Source organism: Aethalodelphis obliquidens, unplaced genomic scaffold, assembly GCF_003676395.1.
Source record: "Aethalodelphis obliquidens isolate GAN/ISIS:26980383/991018 unplaced genomic scaffold, ASM367639v1 scaffold6, whole genome shotgun sequence".
In the NCBI taxonomy this organism is placed as follows: Eukaryota; Metazoa; Chordata; class Mammalia; order Artiodactyla; family Delphinidae; genus Aethalodelphis; species Aethalodelphis obliquidens.
This window is the reverse complement of record NW_020837950.1, coordinates 72,739,838-72,753,257: the sequence shown is the minus strand read 5'-3', so window position 1 is coordinate 72,753,257 and position 13,420 is coordinate 72,739,838. Positions and strand designations below refer to the sequence as shown.

General features: G+C 59.5%; 1 protein-coding gene across 25 annotated transcripts in view; it reads left to right on the top strand.

The window, feature by feature from the left end:
* Positions 1 to 6,121: 6,121 nt before the first annotated feature.
* Positions 6,122 to 13,420, top strand: part of ABLIM2 (actin binding LIM protein family member 2) — a 150,719-nt gene continuing 143,420 nt past the window's right edge. For all 25 annotated transcript variants that reach the window (XR_003432307.1, XR_003432306.1, XM_027103800.1 and 22 more), the window contains exon 1: positions 6,122 to 6,244. Coding sequence is in view for 23 of the 25 variants with exons in the window: in XM_027103800.1 (XP_026959601.1) it covers positions 6,235 to 6,244 (10 nt within the window). In the remaining 2 variants the exon portion in view is untranslated. The remainder of the gene's footprint in view (positions 6,245 to 13,420) is intronic.

Below are 13,420 nucleotides of genomic sequence, written 5' to 3'. Positions count from 1 at the left end.
TTGGACCTGAATTCGCTGAATAATCCAGGTGTGTGGACCTGTGTTTGAGGGAGTGAGGTTCCAAGATGTGAGTCACATGTTATTTTTACTCCTGGTTTCATGTGGCCGGGTTTTAAATTATTGAGTGGCTGGAAAGATCCCACAATGAAATCATATTTCATTTGTTTCTCCATTTGGCTGTTAAGTGAATCAATTTCTGGGCTGTATATGGAGGTGAAGGAAAGTACAGAGAAACAGCTTGGGCGAGAAAAGGCCTGGATGTGCCCTGGGTTATTCAGGGCCTCTAACTGTGGCTTTTCCATGGGCCGAGGGCCTCCCACTTGCAGGATGTCTGCACAGCTGGGTTTCCAGGGTGACACCTTTCTAGACCAGGCCCCAGGTGAGCCCAGCCACACTGTACTCTCTCTGTGGAGAAGCAATTTGTGGGAAGCCTCAGCAGATCCAGGGCAAGGTCAGGAATGTTGGGAAGGGGCTCAGGGAGTCTTACATCTTTCCTTTTGTTGTGCTGAGAGGCAGAAAAGGGAATGTCAGCAGGGTGCACGCTGACCCTGGAGTTCAGTGGCTACTCTCCTGCACGCTGGAGACCCCGGGATGCACTGGAGACCCTGAGGTGCTCTGAAGACCCCTTGATGAGCCCGACATAGCCCTGCTTGGGTGGTCTGATGTCTGGTGAGGGAGTCAGGAAATAAATGGCAAGAGCATAGAGTGACCTGGCAGGGACAGTCAAGGCCTCGGGGAGCAGAGGTGGCCCCTGGTTTAGCTGGGGGTTCAGGCGGTCTTCTCCAAGGAGGGAATCTCCAGTAGAGTCCAGTGGGAGAGGCTGAGCTGTCAGGTGAGGGTGGGGCATCCTCCAGCGCAGGGGGCAGAGGGCCTCTCATGGTTTGGATCCAGTGGGGCAGGTCCCTACGGGCCAAGCACCTCACCCTCGGCTCGGGCCCCTCAGCCTTGTCAGTTGGCCTCCACAACGCCCCCTGGAGGCCCGACGGATCCAGGAGGGGCGTGTGCCGAAGCCCACAGGCTCGCTCTTCAGAAGGGCCTGGGCGTGCATCCCAGCTCTTCCACTGGGGAATATTTGCATTTGGGCAAGCTAAAGCCCGATTTCTCCATCTGTTAAATGGGTGTGAGGATGAGGATGGAGGGTTCTCTGACACAGAGTGGTCCCCGGGCATCGCAGCCCTAGTCCTGACTTCTTGCCTCACCTGGCTTGGCCCTGGGCAACCTCCTCAGCGGCAGGTTTTTGTTTTTTGTTTTTCCTTCTTTCTTTCTTTTTGGGCCGCACTGCACAGATTGTAGGATCTTAGTTCCCCAACCAGAGATCAAACCCGGGCCCTCAGCAGTGAAGGCCTGGAATCCTAACCACTGGGCCTCCAGGGAACTCCCTCAGCTGCAGTTTTATACTTATCCTTGGTTCCCTCTACCTGAGCACGAGGCTGGCCCCACTGGGGTTAGACAAAACCGCTCCACCCAGGCTCTTCTGCCCCATTTAAGCAGCCCTCTGGCCCCTCTCCCTCCCAGCCCCTCCTGGGCCGGCCTCAAGAAACCCAACATAAATCCCCACTCCCCCCCAGACTGTGCTGGTCAGCAATGGGGTCTGCCCCAGCCTGCTCTGGTCCCATCCCACCACTCAGGATCCTTCACTTCCCAAGAGTCTCAGGCTCCACAAAAGGGCAGTAAACATTTGCAGGACAAATACCCGAATTTTGAAATGACTTGCAGGCCCTCAGAGCAGTGGTGGGTAGGGGGTGGGCATTTGTCACAGAAAGAAAAGGTCTTTACCCACAGGTCACTGGACTCATTTCTTGAAAACCGTCACCCGGCACAGCCCATGCAGGAAAAATGTTCCCCAGAGGTACACCAGGAACGCTGTGGTTTTTTAGCTGAGCAGGGTGTTTTACGTAGTTAACAGATGCTGGGAAAGGAACACATTTGCATTTATCATTTTTGTGTTTTATGATCACCTCTGGGTTACCAGGAATGGAACCTCCAAATTATAGCCTGGTGCCCACAAGAGAGCAGCGTTTGGTGTAGGAGGCTTGACCTTGGAACCAGCTGGGGCCAGGGGTCTGAGGCTGCCCCCACCATATTCCGCAGCCTCCATCACCAGAACAGTCCACATCCCATACGAAGTGGTAGGAAATTGAGAGGAGGTGGTGGTGGGGTAGAGCTCCCCGTGTTTTCTCCAGGGTCCTACCTGGGCTCTTCCCATCTGCTCCTGGCCCCCTGTGCTGCCTGCTGGCACTGGGCACGCCCCCCCCCCTTTATGACCCAGGGCTCCCACATCCCAGCTCCAATTATACCACTGTCCTCCAGGTTCAGACAAGGAGGGCGCCAGGCCACAGAGCAGGGGAGAAGTGGAAGTACCCGCTTCCAAGGGCATCCTCATTGCGAAGGTGACCATGAGAGCCCTAGAGGCAGTAGGCTGAGTGCCCTGAGATCCATCCCAGGAGGAACGTGGGCCAGTGCTACTGGAGGCTCTGGCCAGGGCGCCTAGTCTGCAGATGTCCTGGAAAGCTCAGCTCTTTCTGTGCTCCCCGTGAGTGACACCTGGCCTGGTCATATCCGCTCTCCAAGCCTGTAGGGTAGAAGACCATGGCCCTCCTTCAAAGGTCGTGGGGAGGATGAAAGCAAATGAAACCTGTGAGTCCTTAGGCAGGAATGATGGGGCAAAGGCGGCAGGAGCGGGTAGAGGGCCAGGGGGCCACTGCCTGGGGCACCCACCTGCGAGGGGCCGGAAGGGGCCCCTGTGACATGAGCTGGCAACTCCCCCAGGGGGAACGTTTGATAAGCGCTTGAAGGGGGAGTGGCCCCAAGGAGCAGGCATAGCCCCTACTCTGTGTCCCTTCTGTCTGCAGGAGGTGTGAGCCCGGCAGGGCTGTGGCAGGGGGCAGACCAAGGAAGCTCCCGCTGCCTCATGGTTCCTCCCTCTGCATCTGTACTCAGCAAGGCCCAGCTGTTCCTCTAATATCTGAACGCACTGGACAAACGTTGAAAGGGTCTTGGTTTGACCGATAGCCTGTCTAGGACCTCCTTGTGTCAAGGAGCCCCTCTGACACCCCTTCCCTCAGGGCCTGCTTGAAAGCAGGTGGTGGGATTTCCCTGGTGGTGCAGTAGTTAAGAATCCACCTGCCGATGCAGGGGACACGGGTTCGATCCCTGGTCTGGGAAGATCCCACATGCCGCGGAGCAACTAAGCCCGTGCGCCACAATTACTGAAGCCCTCGGGCCCTAGAGCCCGTGCTCCGCAACAAGAGAAGCCACCGCAATGAGAAGCCCGTGCACTGCAATGAAGAGTAGCCCCCACTCGCCGCAACTAGAGAGGAAGCCCACGTGCAGCGACGAAGACCCAACGCAGCCAAAAAAAAAAAAAAATCAGGTAGTGGCATTTTCTCCAATGAATCATGTGACTCGTCATATAAATTCTTGCCCGTTTTCTTCTTTAGAACGGTGCCCAGTTCACTAAAGGTATTGAATACATGGTGGGTGGATGGATGGATGGATGGAAGACGGGCTGGTGATGGCGCGTACTGCTCGCTGGTCTGCTTCAGTGACGATAAATATCATGATAACTACCACGCATTGAGCCCTGACTTTCTGAGCTTTGAAGGGTTTTAGTCACATGACTCATGTGATCCTCCCAACAACCCGATCAGGCAGGCACTGTAGCTTGAAGGCTTAGGAAGCTGAGGCACAGAGAGGGCAAGGAAGTTGCCCGAGGTCACAGCTGGTTCACAGCACCGCGGATGACAACCGAAACCTGGTTCCGTCTACCCAAACCAACCAGTCTCTGCGGGCCCCGTGCAGCAGGCCTGGCCCACTTGGAGTTCCCTTGTGGGAGAACCAGCTGGGCCAGGGCAGAGGCTCGGCTACAGGACACCTAGGTCAAGTCCCTGCATGTCAACTTGCTGGGCGCCTCTGGCAGGACTTCCTTGGGCTTCAGTTTCTGCCCCTGTGAAGAATGGAATCATGGGACCCCGAGGTCCTTCCTCAAGGAGTTGAGAACTGCTGTGACTCCCCAGTCCCTGCCCCATTTGGAGGTATCTGCGCAGAGAGGTGGGGCCGGCTCCATGGGGAGGTCTGGGTGGCCGCCTGGCAGGCTGAGCTCTGGGACCAGCTGAGAGCCGGGCCACCCAGACCCACACTCTGACTGACGGGGACTGGGGAGCAAGTGCCCGACCACACCTTTCTGTGGGGAACTTGACGGAGAGCTTCCTGAAGAGGGCGAGTGGAGGCAGGGGTGCTCCCATGTTGGATGGACTGCTGCCCGGGGTGATGGCCCAGAGGTGCCAGGTGCTGGGGGTCAGCACCCTCTCTCCTTCCCTCCATTCTCCTCTTTAGACAACTGGTACCCGTGGAGTGCCCACTCCGTGCCAGGCCCTATGAAAGGCACTGAGAAGAATAATAACAGGCTGATAACATCAAAGACATTTACTGGTCTCAACTCCTGCTGGGGCACAGCATGCATTAGCTCGTGGCATCCTCAGGAGTATCCTGAGAGGCAGGGACTGCTAACGCTCTAGCGATGCACACGGAGGAGAAGCCAGGCTCCCCACCAGGCAGTCAGATGCCCGGGCCCCCACCCCTAGTGGCCTGCCTCTGCTCTAGCCAGGACTAAGCACCTGAATTTGTTTGTTTTTTTATTTATTTTTTTATACAACAGGTTCTTATTAGTTATCCATTTTATACATATTAGTGTATATATGTCAATCCCAATCTCCCAATTCATCACACCGTCATCTCCGCCCCCCCCGCCATTTCCCCCCTTGGTGTCCATACCTTTGTTCTCTACATCTGTGTCTCCATTTCTGCCCTGCAAACCGGTTCATCTGTACCATTTTTCTAGGTTCCACATATATGCGTTAATATACGATATTTGTTCTTCTTTCTGACTTATTTCACTCTGTATGACAGTCTCTAGATTCATCCACGTCTCTACAAATGACCCAATTTCGTTTCTTTCTATGGCTGAGTAATATTCCATTGTATATATGTACCACATCTTTATCCACTCATCTGTCGATGGGCATTTAGGTTGCTTCCATGACCTGGCTATTGTAAATAGTGCTGCAGTGAACATTGGAGTGCATGTGTCTGTTTGAATTATGGTTTTCTCTGGGTATATGCCCAGTAGTGGGCTTGCTGGGTCATATGGTAATTCTATTTTTAGTTTTCTAAGGAACTCCCATACTGTTCTCCATAGTGGCTGCATCAATTTACATTCCCACCAACAGTAAGCACCTGAATTTAATGCTCTCAGCCGTGGTGGATCCTTCACTCAGCCACTTCATGGATGAGGCCCTGATGCCCACAGAGGGGAAGGGACTCGCTCAGGGCTGCACTGCTGAGAGCAGAGCTGGGTAGAGAACAGGGCACCTGCTCCTCCTAGTCTCCTTCCGTCATCACATCCACTTGTGTTCTGGGCAAAAGGCTCCAGGGGACAGGCATTGGAGCTGGAAAGCTGCAGGACAGCCATCCAGCCAGGCCTTCTGGGTTTCTAGGGTACGTGGGGATTTGTCCGACCGGCCTTGCCCATGGCTGGCTCTGCAGGACTTCGGGTCTCCCCCGGAGCCGCTGTCCTCTGGCCTCTCTGCTCCTGGCCCCTCTGCTCGGCCCCTCCTGGCCGAGCCCTAGACCTAGAGTTGGGAGCGCAAGCCTCGCCGGGACGGGTGGGCGAGTCCCGCCTCAGTCTCCCTCTGCGGACTGGGGAAAGAGGAAGTTGACCCTTTGCAGATGCACGACTCAACAAGAGCTGCACCAAGCTTGCTTCTCACTCGGCCGCCCGTCTCGCCACTCGCGGGCCGTCGCCAGCCAGGCCGCCAGCCGGGCCCGGTAGACAACTCCGCAGAGACCCACGAGTGACTGCGGGAGGCCGCAGCGGCGTCGCCCGCCTGCGCATGCGCAGGCCGCGCAGCCTGCCGGGACTGTAGTCCGTCCCTGCGGGGGTCGGGGCGTGAAGGTGGAGCGGCGGGGGAGCGGCGCCTACACTTCCCAGGGTGCGCCCCGCCCGCAAAGCGGCGGGGGGCGGGCGAAGGGCGGGGCCGCGGGGCGGGGCGGGGTCTGCGGGGCGGGGCGGGGAGGGGCGGACGCGCCGCGGGGCTGCGGCGGCGCTGCGGGCAGGCGGGCGCAGACAGCCGGGCAGGCGGGCGGGCGGCCCTTCGCGCCGGTAGGCGCGGCACCTGCGGGCAGAAGCATCGGCTGCGCAGAGCCCAGACGACCCGACTCCGAGCTGCCGCTGAGATGAGCGCAGGTGAGTGTGGGGACCGAGGGACCCGCGCGTCCCCGAGCTGGGTCGCGGCGCCGCGAGGGCTGGGGTGGCTGCACCTGCAGACTGGGGGTCTGCTCCAGCCAACTTCTGCTTCAGGGTCTTGCAGTCCCGAGGGTCCAGCGCGCAGCCCCCTGTCCCTGCGCCCCAGGCGGTGAGCTTGGCAGCGCGCACTGGGGACCCTTTCCCCGCGCGGCGCCGGGGTGACTGCGCCGGGCTGTCTGGAAGGCGCCACTCCTTTGCTTCTCCCTGGCGTCCGGGGTCGCCACAGGCTGCAGGAGGCGGCCAGGGTCCAGCGAGGGGGCACGGGACCAATGTAGACCCTGCCACGGAGAGGTGTGGTGACATGGGGCCTTTGCGTCAGGGGCCGCCGCCCTTGTGCGGCTCCAGCAGCGCCTGGGTGGGGGGCCGTCAGGCCGACGCCCGACGCCCTGGGCTGGCCCGGGTCAAACTTGGGGTCGCGGAGCCCGCAGGTGTGTGCGACCCGCCCGGACGTGCGCGCGTCCTCTCTGCGGCCCCTCACCCCTGCGTATATCCACAGCTGGCGCTGGCGACGCACTCGCTGGGTCTGACAGCCTCTGTGTGGCGCTGAAAAATCCCACGTCGCCACAAGCCAGCCGCGCCTAGTGCGCTTGGGGAAACTGAGGCCTAGAGCCGGGGGCCTTGGCTCCTGGAGAGAGTCTGGAGTGACCAGAGCCCCTTTTCGAGAGCCTTCTGGGGCTCGCCACTGGGCTGAGGGCTTCTCCCTACATTCCCTGGCAGGGAGGGGCCGTCACCCCATTTTTCAGGGTGCGACCAAGGCTCACCAGACTTGAGTCACTTGCTCAGCTCACGCAGCTGGGCCAGGTTTCGGACTCCTGTGCTCTCCCCTGAGCCTGTCTGGCCGCAGACTGCAGTATGGCCTCTGGCCATGGTGCAGAAAACAGTGGGGACAGCTGTTTTTCCGGGAGGGCTGGGGAGGACTGGGGAGGGAGTGTGCCTTTAGTGAGCACTTACTGTGTGCTCTCTGCTTGGGGGGTGTGCTTCCAGGGACCAACCCCTCCCAGGGGGAAACAGTTCCCTCCCCCTCCTAGGTGAGGAAGGAGGGACCACATGGGCGGTGGGAATTGGGAAAGCGGCGGGGAGCAAGTGGCAGGCCCTAGGAGGCAGAATTCTCTAGAAGAGGATTTCTGAAATGGCCAACCTGTTCTCTGGAGGTGGCTGGGGAGCGGGGCACCCCAAGACTTCACAGAACCTCCAGACGCATTTATTTAATGGCAGGTGGGGGTAATGGCAGGGTGCACACAGGGGAATTTTAGGCTTTCCTTGACCATAATTGATACCTCCGGTCTCTCCTGTAATCAGGGGGAACCCCGGAAGGAGCACTGGCCTTTCCCCCTCCTCATGTGTGGTTGTCCTGGGAGAAGGCGTACGTGGGCACCAGGGCCCTGGGGGATCATGGGCAGAAAGAACAAGGAGACTGGGGTTTGAATCACAGCGCCCACCTGCTAGTCTCGGACAGATCGTGGCCCCTTCTGGAGCTTGGCTTCCTGATGTGTAAAAGCAGTATTGCTGCTTCCCTGGAGGGGATAAGGTAGGAGTGGGAAGCCCCCCATGCAGTAGGTCCTCCCTCGGTAGCTTGTAAGGGTCAGTAGACCTCAGCCTTGCTGAGTTAACCGAGCCCTTCGGAACTGGCAGTGGGCATGCTCTCCCCTCGACCTGTCGCTCACAGCCCAGCTGATGATTTGCAAGGCAGTAGTTTTCACCCACAGCCGTGGTGGGGGAGAGCAGATGGTGGTCCCTTGTGCAGGGCTCTTGGGCTCTAACGTCTGGCCACTGTGCACATCTGGCAGGTCAGGGGCTTCCATCATCAACAAGGTCAGGTCCCCTGACGGCCCTGCCCAGGGAAGGCTGGCATCACCGCCAGAGCTTGGCGCCAGTAGGTGTGGCTGGGATCACGTGGTCCAGTCTCCGGCTGCCCAGGCGAGCCGATGGTCAGACTCTGAGGCGACCTGTACAAGCACCCCTGGTGGGAGGCTCCCCTTTCCTTTATGCCATCGGGGCCGCAGGCGTATCTTGCTTTAGTCCGATAACCCAGGGCGCCTTTGAGATGGCTCTGGGGTTGGCATCAAGGGCGCATGCAGTTGCCTCCATGTGTTGTTGCACAGTCATTTCGAGTGGCCAGGGAAATTGTTCAAGTGGCAGCATGGTGAGGTGGAAGGAGCTGGCGTTCTGCATCAGATAAGTTCACTAGCTGCTTGATTCACTGTTACCCCCGCCTCGGTTTCCCCACTGTGTGCAGGGAACGCCTTTGGCTCTGTGTACAATGCTGGCCCACACTTGGCGGGACCCAGGAGATGATGGTGAGTCTCGTGGTGGCTTCCTAACATCACAGCCCAGGTGGTCACGGCAGGGCAAGGCGGGGCAGAGGAAAGAACCTGAGCTGGGAGGGGCTCCGGCGCCAGCTCTGCCCCCGTCGGGTCCGTGCTCTCCTGGAGCCTGCATGTCCTCCCCGGGGCAGCTGCAGGCCTGGTGGGTAGGATTTCCCCAGGTGGTCAGAGGTTCGTGGGGGACTGTGTTAGTCTTCCAGGACCGCCGTAACAAAGTAACCACAGACCGTGCAGCTTAAACAGCAGAAATTTATCTTCTCACACTTCTGGAGGCTGGAAGTCTGACATCAAGGTGTGGGCAGGATTGGTTTCTTCTGAGGCCTCTCTCCTGGCCGTGTAGACGGCCGCCTCCTCCCTGTGTCCTCACATGGTCTTCCCTCTGTGTGTATCTGTGTCCTTATTTCTTTTTTATAAGGACACCAGTCATCTTGGATTATGGATTTGGTGGGGGGGATGCAGGCCCAGAACAGGAGTGCAGGGCCAGGTGGAGAGCTGGGTGGCCGGCTCAGCCCTCTTCTGTACCTGTGGCTGCTGTGTTAGGGTCACGGAGCTGGAAGGGGCCTGGGGGATGCTCCAGTCCAAAGCCACCTACCCATACAGAGGGGAAACCGAGGGCTGGGGAAGGAAAGGCAGCCCTCCGGGGGCCAGGAGGGTGTGTGCCAGACAGCCTGAGACCCGGTCCCCTGCTCTGGCTGGCTCAGCCCCGGCATTTGGAGCAGAGAGACACATTTCTAATCCAAGTGTGGGCTCTGCTGTCACTACAGACGTTCACCACGGCGTTCCTGACAGCAGCAGAAAGTTAGAAACCAGCTACATGTGGGGGGGAGCGATGGGATACTAGCCATGCGATTGTTCATCCAGTCGACAGAGGTTTACCAAACGCCTGCTACGTGCCCAGCACTGCTCCGGGCCCGGGGCTCAGCCGTGGATGAGAACAAACGGCATCTATATCCTCCTGAAACCTGTCCTCTGGGGGTGGCGGGAACATTCTAGTTAACTGTATGACAGGGGTTTTTCATGCTAGGAGAACGTGCTTAAGAAGAGCTTAATTTAGACAGCAGCTGAGGACAAGATTGTATATCTTATATGACTGCAACTTTACAAGACAGTGGAGGAGAGCAGACTAAGGGAAGTAGGTCAAGCCGTGCACGGCGTCCTCCTGGTGGAGGTGACAAACGAGCCACTGCTCCCCCCTCTGCGTCTCTATACTGCCCGTCACTTTCCCCAGTTTTCTTCACTGTGTGCGCCTGTCTTCTGCAATGAGAAATCAACTGAGACAAGAGGGCGTTGCTTCCAGGTCTAAGGTGGCCGCGTGCTGCTTCCGGAGTCTGTGACTTGGTGAGAGGTCGGACGGTTCCATCCGCGGGGGCCACTGTCCTTAGCTCGGGTGGGGGTCTCCCAGATGGCAGCACATGGCTCTTAGCACAGGTAACGACACGGGTGCCCGTTTTCCGTGTGTGGCTCCATCTGGATTAGGTGTGGCCAAAGAGAAATCATCCTGACCCAGAAATTCATCCGAAATGGCATCTGCAAAGGGTGGCCATTGCCCAGGAACCAACGGGACGCTTTCACTCAGCCTGGGCATTCTGGTCTCCGAACTGTGGGTCCCTCACGTCTAGGGTCACTTCCTAACCCGCCACCCGAGACCCTTCGATTCTTTATGGTTTCCGGCCATGAGGTAGTTTGGGGGTAGATGGCATATTCTCTAGACCCAAGCCCTGACTTTGGTGAACTCTTGGACCGTCCAGTCTTACTGTCCCAGAAAAGGGAGTGGGACCCTCCCTCTGGAGAAGTCGCCTGTCAGACCCCCGGACCGTCCAGAGCATCGTCTGCATTGTGGGAGAGCTGTGAGCTGGTGAGAGGGAATCAGCAAGTCTGGTGGTGAAGGGAGCGGGCGGGGAGGTGTCTGGCCTCTGGACGGGCCTCTCCTGCTGCCGGGCCTCAAGGCCAGGCCAGCTGCCAGGACGCTGAGCTGCTCGCCGGATGCCTGACCCCAGAGCCCCGGCTCCGCACAGACACGGGCGCTTCCTTGGCCTCAGATCCCAGCTCTGCCACCTGCCAGCACAGGATCGTCAAACCTCCCTGAGCCTCTGTTGCTGCCTCTTCTGGGATCTGCGTGGCGCCCGAGGGTGCTGAGTGCGTGGCACGCGGAGGAGCTTGGAAATCAGTTAAAATAGTCGCAGCAGGAAAACTTGGGTGGTGTTCAGACGGCAGTTGTATTTCTTGAAGGTGATTGCGTGGTCTTGCGAGCTGCCGTGGGGACCGGTCAGATGTGCGCCCAGCCCGCCGGCTGCCCGAGCAGCGGGCCTCGGGCCGCTAGGACGCGAGGCACAGCAACCTGAGTGCTGCGTCTTTGTTTACTCAGGGATGTTTCCATTGCCAAGGTCTCTTGGGTGTCGGGCAGCACCCTACTTCAGTGTCACGCAGCCTCGGCTTGTGGGGTGCTCCCTTGGGGCCCATGCCGGGACCAGATGCTCCTGGGACCTTTCTCAGGGCCGCTGGAGTGTCCCCACCTACAGATGGGGAAACAGATGCCTGGGCGGGCCCGTCAGGTGCCTGGCTTCACTTCATGACGTTTGCAAATGCCAGAGCTGCATTTGAACCCTTTTCTGCCCCTGCGTGTATTAGCTGTTACAATGGTAACTTTGTAACGTGTGGCCAAGGATGGGTAAGGCTTGACCCACTGGGGGCATCACGATGACGCTTTCTAGTGTGAGTGGTGGTTACAACCCATCTCCTCCCCTGAGCCGAGAAGCGTGTTCCCATTTCCAGGCGTGGCGCCTGCCCGCATAGCCAGGAAGGCAGAGCCAGCCCCAGCCCTGCTCTGTCTGCCCCCAAGCGTGTGCTCTTGGCCTCCAGCGGGGGCTCCTGTCTGGGGTCATGGCGTGGCCCCAGGGATCCACTCGGGCATGGACAGCTCGGACCGTAAGAGAGTTTCACCAGGTCAAGTCCCCATGCCCCCCGTAACCTTGACCCCTGGCCCCAGTTCTTCCCTCTGCTGGGTCCTTGTGGCCTTCCGGAGCTGGAAGGCAGCGTTCATGGCCGTCCCAGGCCCCTCCAGCCCCATCTCAGCCCTCCAGCGTCAACCAGCCCCGTCAGTGCCTGAGCTCCTTGGACCCTCAGCCCCACCTGCCGGACCTCTGTGTGACCTCGGGTGAGCCGGCTTCCCTCTCTGGGCCTCCGGGTACCTGTCTGTAAAAACAGGGACTGCTGCCATCCTCAGGGGTGGGACTGGCTTCCTTCTGACCACCCTGTTCCCCCACTGCCCCAGAGAGAACGTCTGGCTTTGAGGCTCTGCCACCGTTTCAGGGAAACACGCCACGTGAGCCCGGAGGTCTCCGAGCACCTTCTGTGCCACGTAGGCCCCATCTGACAATATCGCAGCAGGGAGCACTTTGCCCTTTACGCGAGGGTCCCAGTGTACGGGGGTTTCTCCGCAGCCTGTCAGGAAAGCGGCATCTGTGGACGTCTGACGGATACCCAAGCCAGGAGAACATCTGAGTGCGTGTCCGCAGGAAGGGCTGGGGTGGGTGGAAGGTGTGCTTTGAGTTCTGTGATGCTCGCTTTGCCTTGGACTCAGCCAACAGCGAGCCCTGCGGGTGCCTCCTGCCCTCGGGGAGGCTGCCGGGCTGGGGGGGGAGCCAGGCCCACGTTAAACGGGTCCTGGTGCAAAATGACGGACTGGGGGGTTCACGCACCGTGTTGCCTTGGCTGAAGATTCCTAAGCAACCAGGCAGGTGGTATCGATGCCTGGGTGGCTTTCAGAACACCTAGGCTCCGGTGTGGTCCAGCCTCAGTCTGGTCGGGGCCACCTCTGTTCCCAGCCACCAGGTTGCGTAACTCACTGCTCTTTGCCTCGGTTTCCCCACCTGTCAGGTGGAGATCATAGCGCCCGCTTTACAGGACTGTTCATGGGCTGTGGTGTCAAGGGCCTGGGGTGGTTTTTATCATAGCTGCACACACTGTCCAGGGCTCGGGGCAAAGCCTGCAGGGTCCACCGTGGCATCAGCTGACATCGTCAGCTGGCTCACAGCTCTTCCTCCATTGCTGGTTCTCCTCCCTCCCCCGCCTAGCCCGCCGGTCCTGTTCACACCCCCTGACCCGCCCCCGAGGGCCGGGAGAAGCCCAGTCCCCGGACAGCTGCCCGCTCCCAAGTTCTTAGCGGTGCTTGGGTTGCCTCGGAGCCCCACCACCCGCACGGCGACTCCGCCGGGCCCCCTGCACGTAGCGGGCGCGCTGGCTGTCCTGCTTGAGTTTCCTCACGTGCAGAGCAAGGGGTTGGAGAGGCGAGCCGGCAACCCGATTCCAGCCAGCACGCCAAGAAGCCACCGCCCAGTGTCACTGCAGGGCACGCGCGCGGGGCTGTCCTCGCTGGCTGTCCCCGCTGGGCGCGTCTGTCCTCGAGGCTGGGCCGGGCTGAGCTGTGTGGATCCCACCCCGCCCCGTGTCCGCACAGGCTGCCTTGTGACAGGTGCTGCACGAACACCCGGAGCTCGGGTCCCGCTTCGCGCTCAGCCTTCTCGTCTGTTTGCCCTCATCCCGGGTCGAGGGCCCACAGTCAGGCCTCTCTCCGACCTTCTGCTCTGACCTTCTGCTTCTGCTCGGACATCCGTGGCCCCAGGATCTTGCTGGAAAATGACATCTCCAAGGGCCCAGTCGGCGCTGCAGTTGGGCATGAAGTTCCAAGAAGGAAGGATTGCGGGGACCACCCCGCGGACCCCGTATCAGCTCGGCAGCCCTGCAGTTGTCTCCATGACCACCCCGCGGACCCCGTATCAGTTCGGCAGCCCCG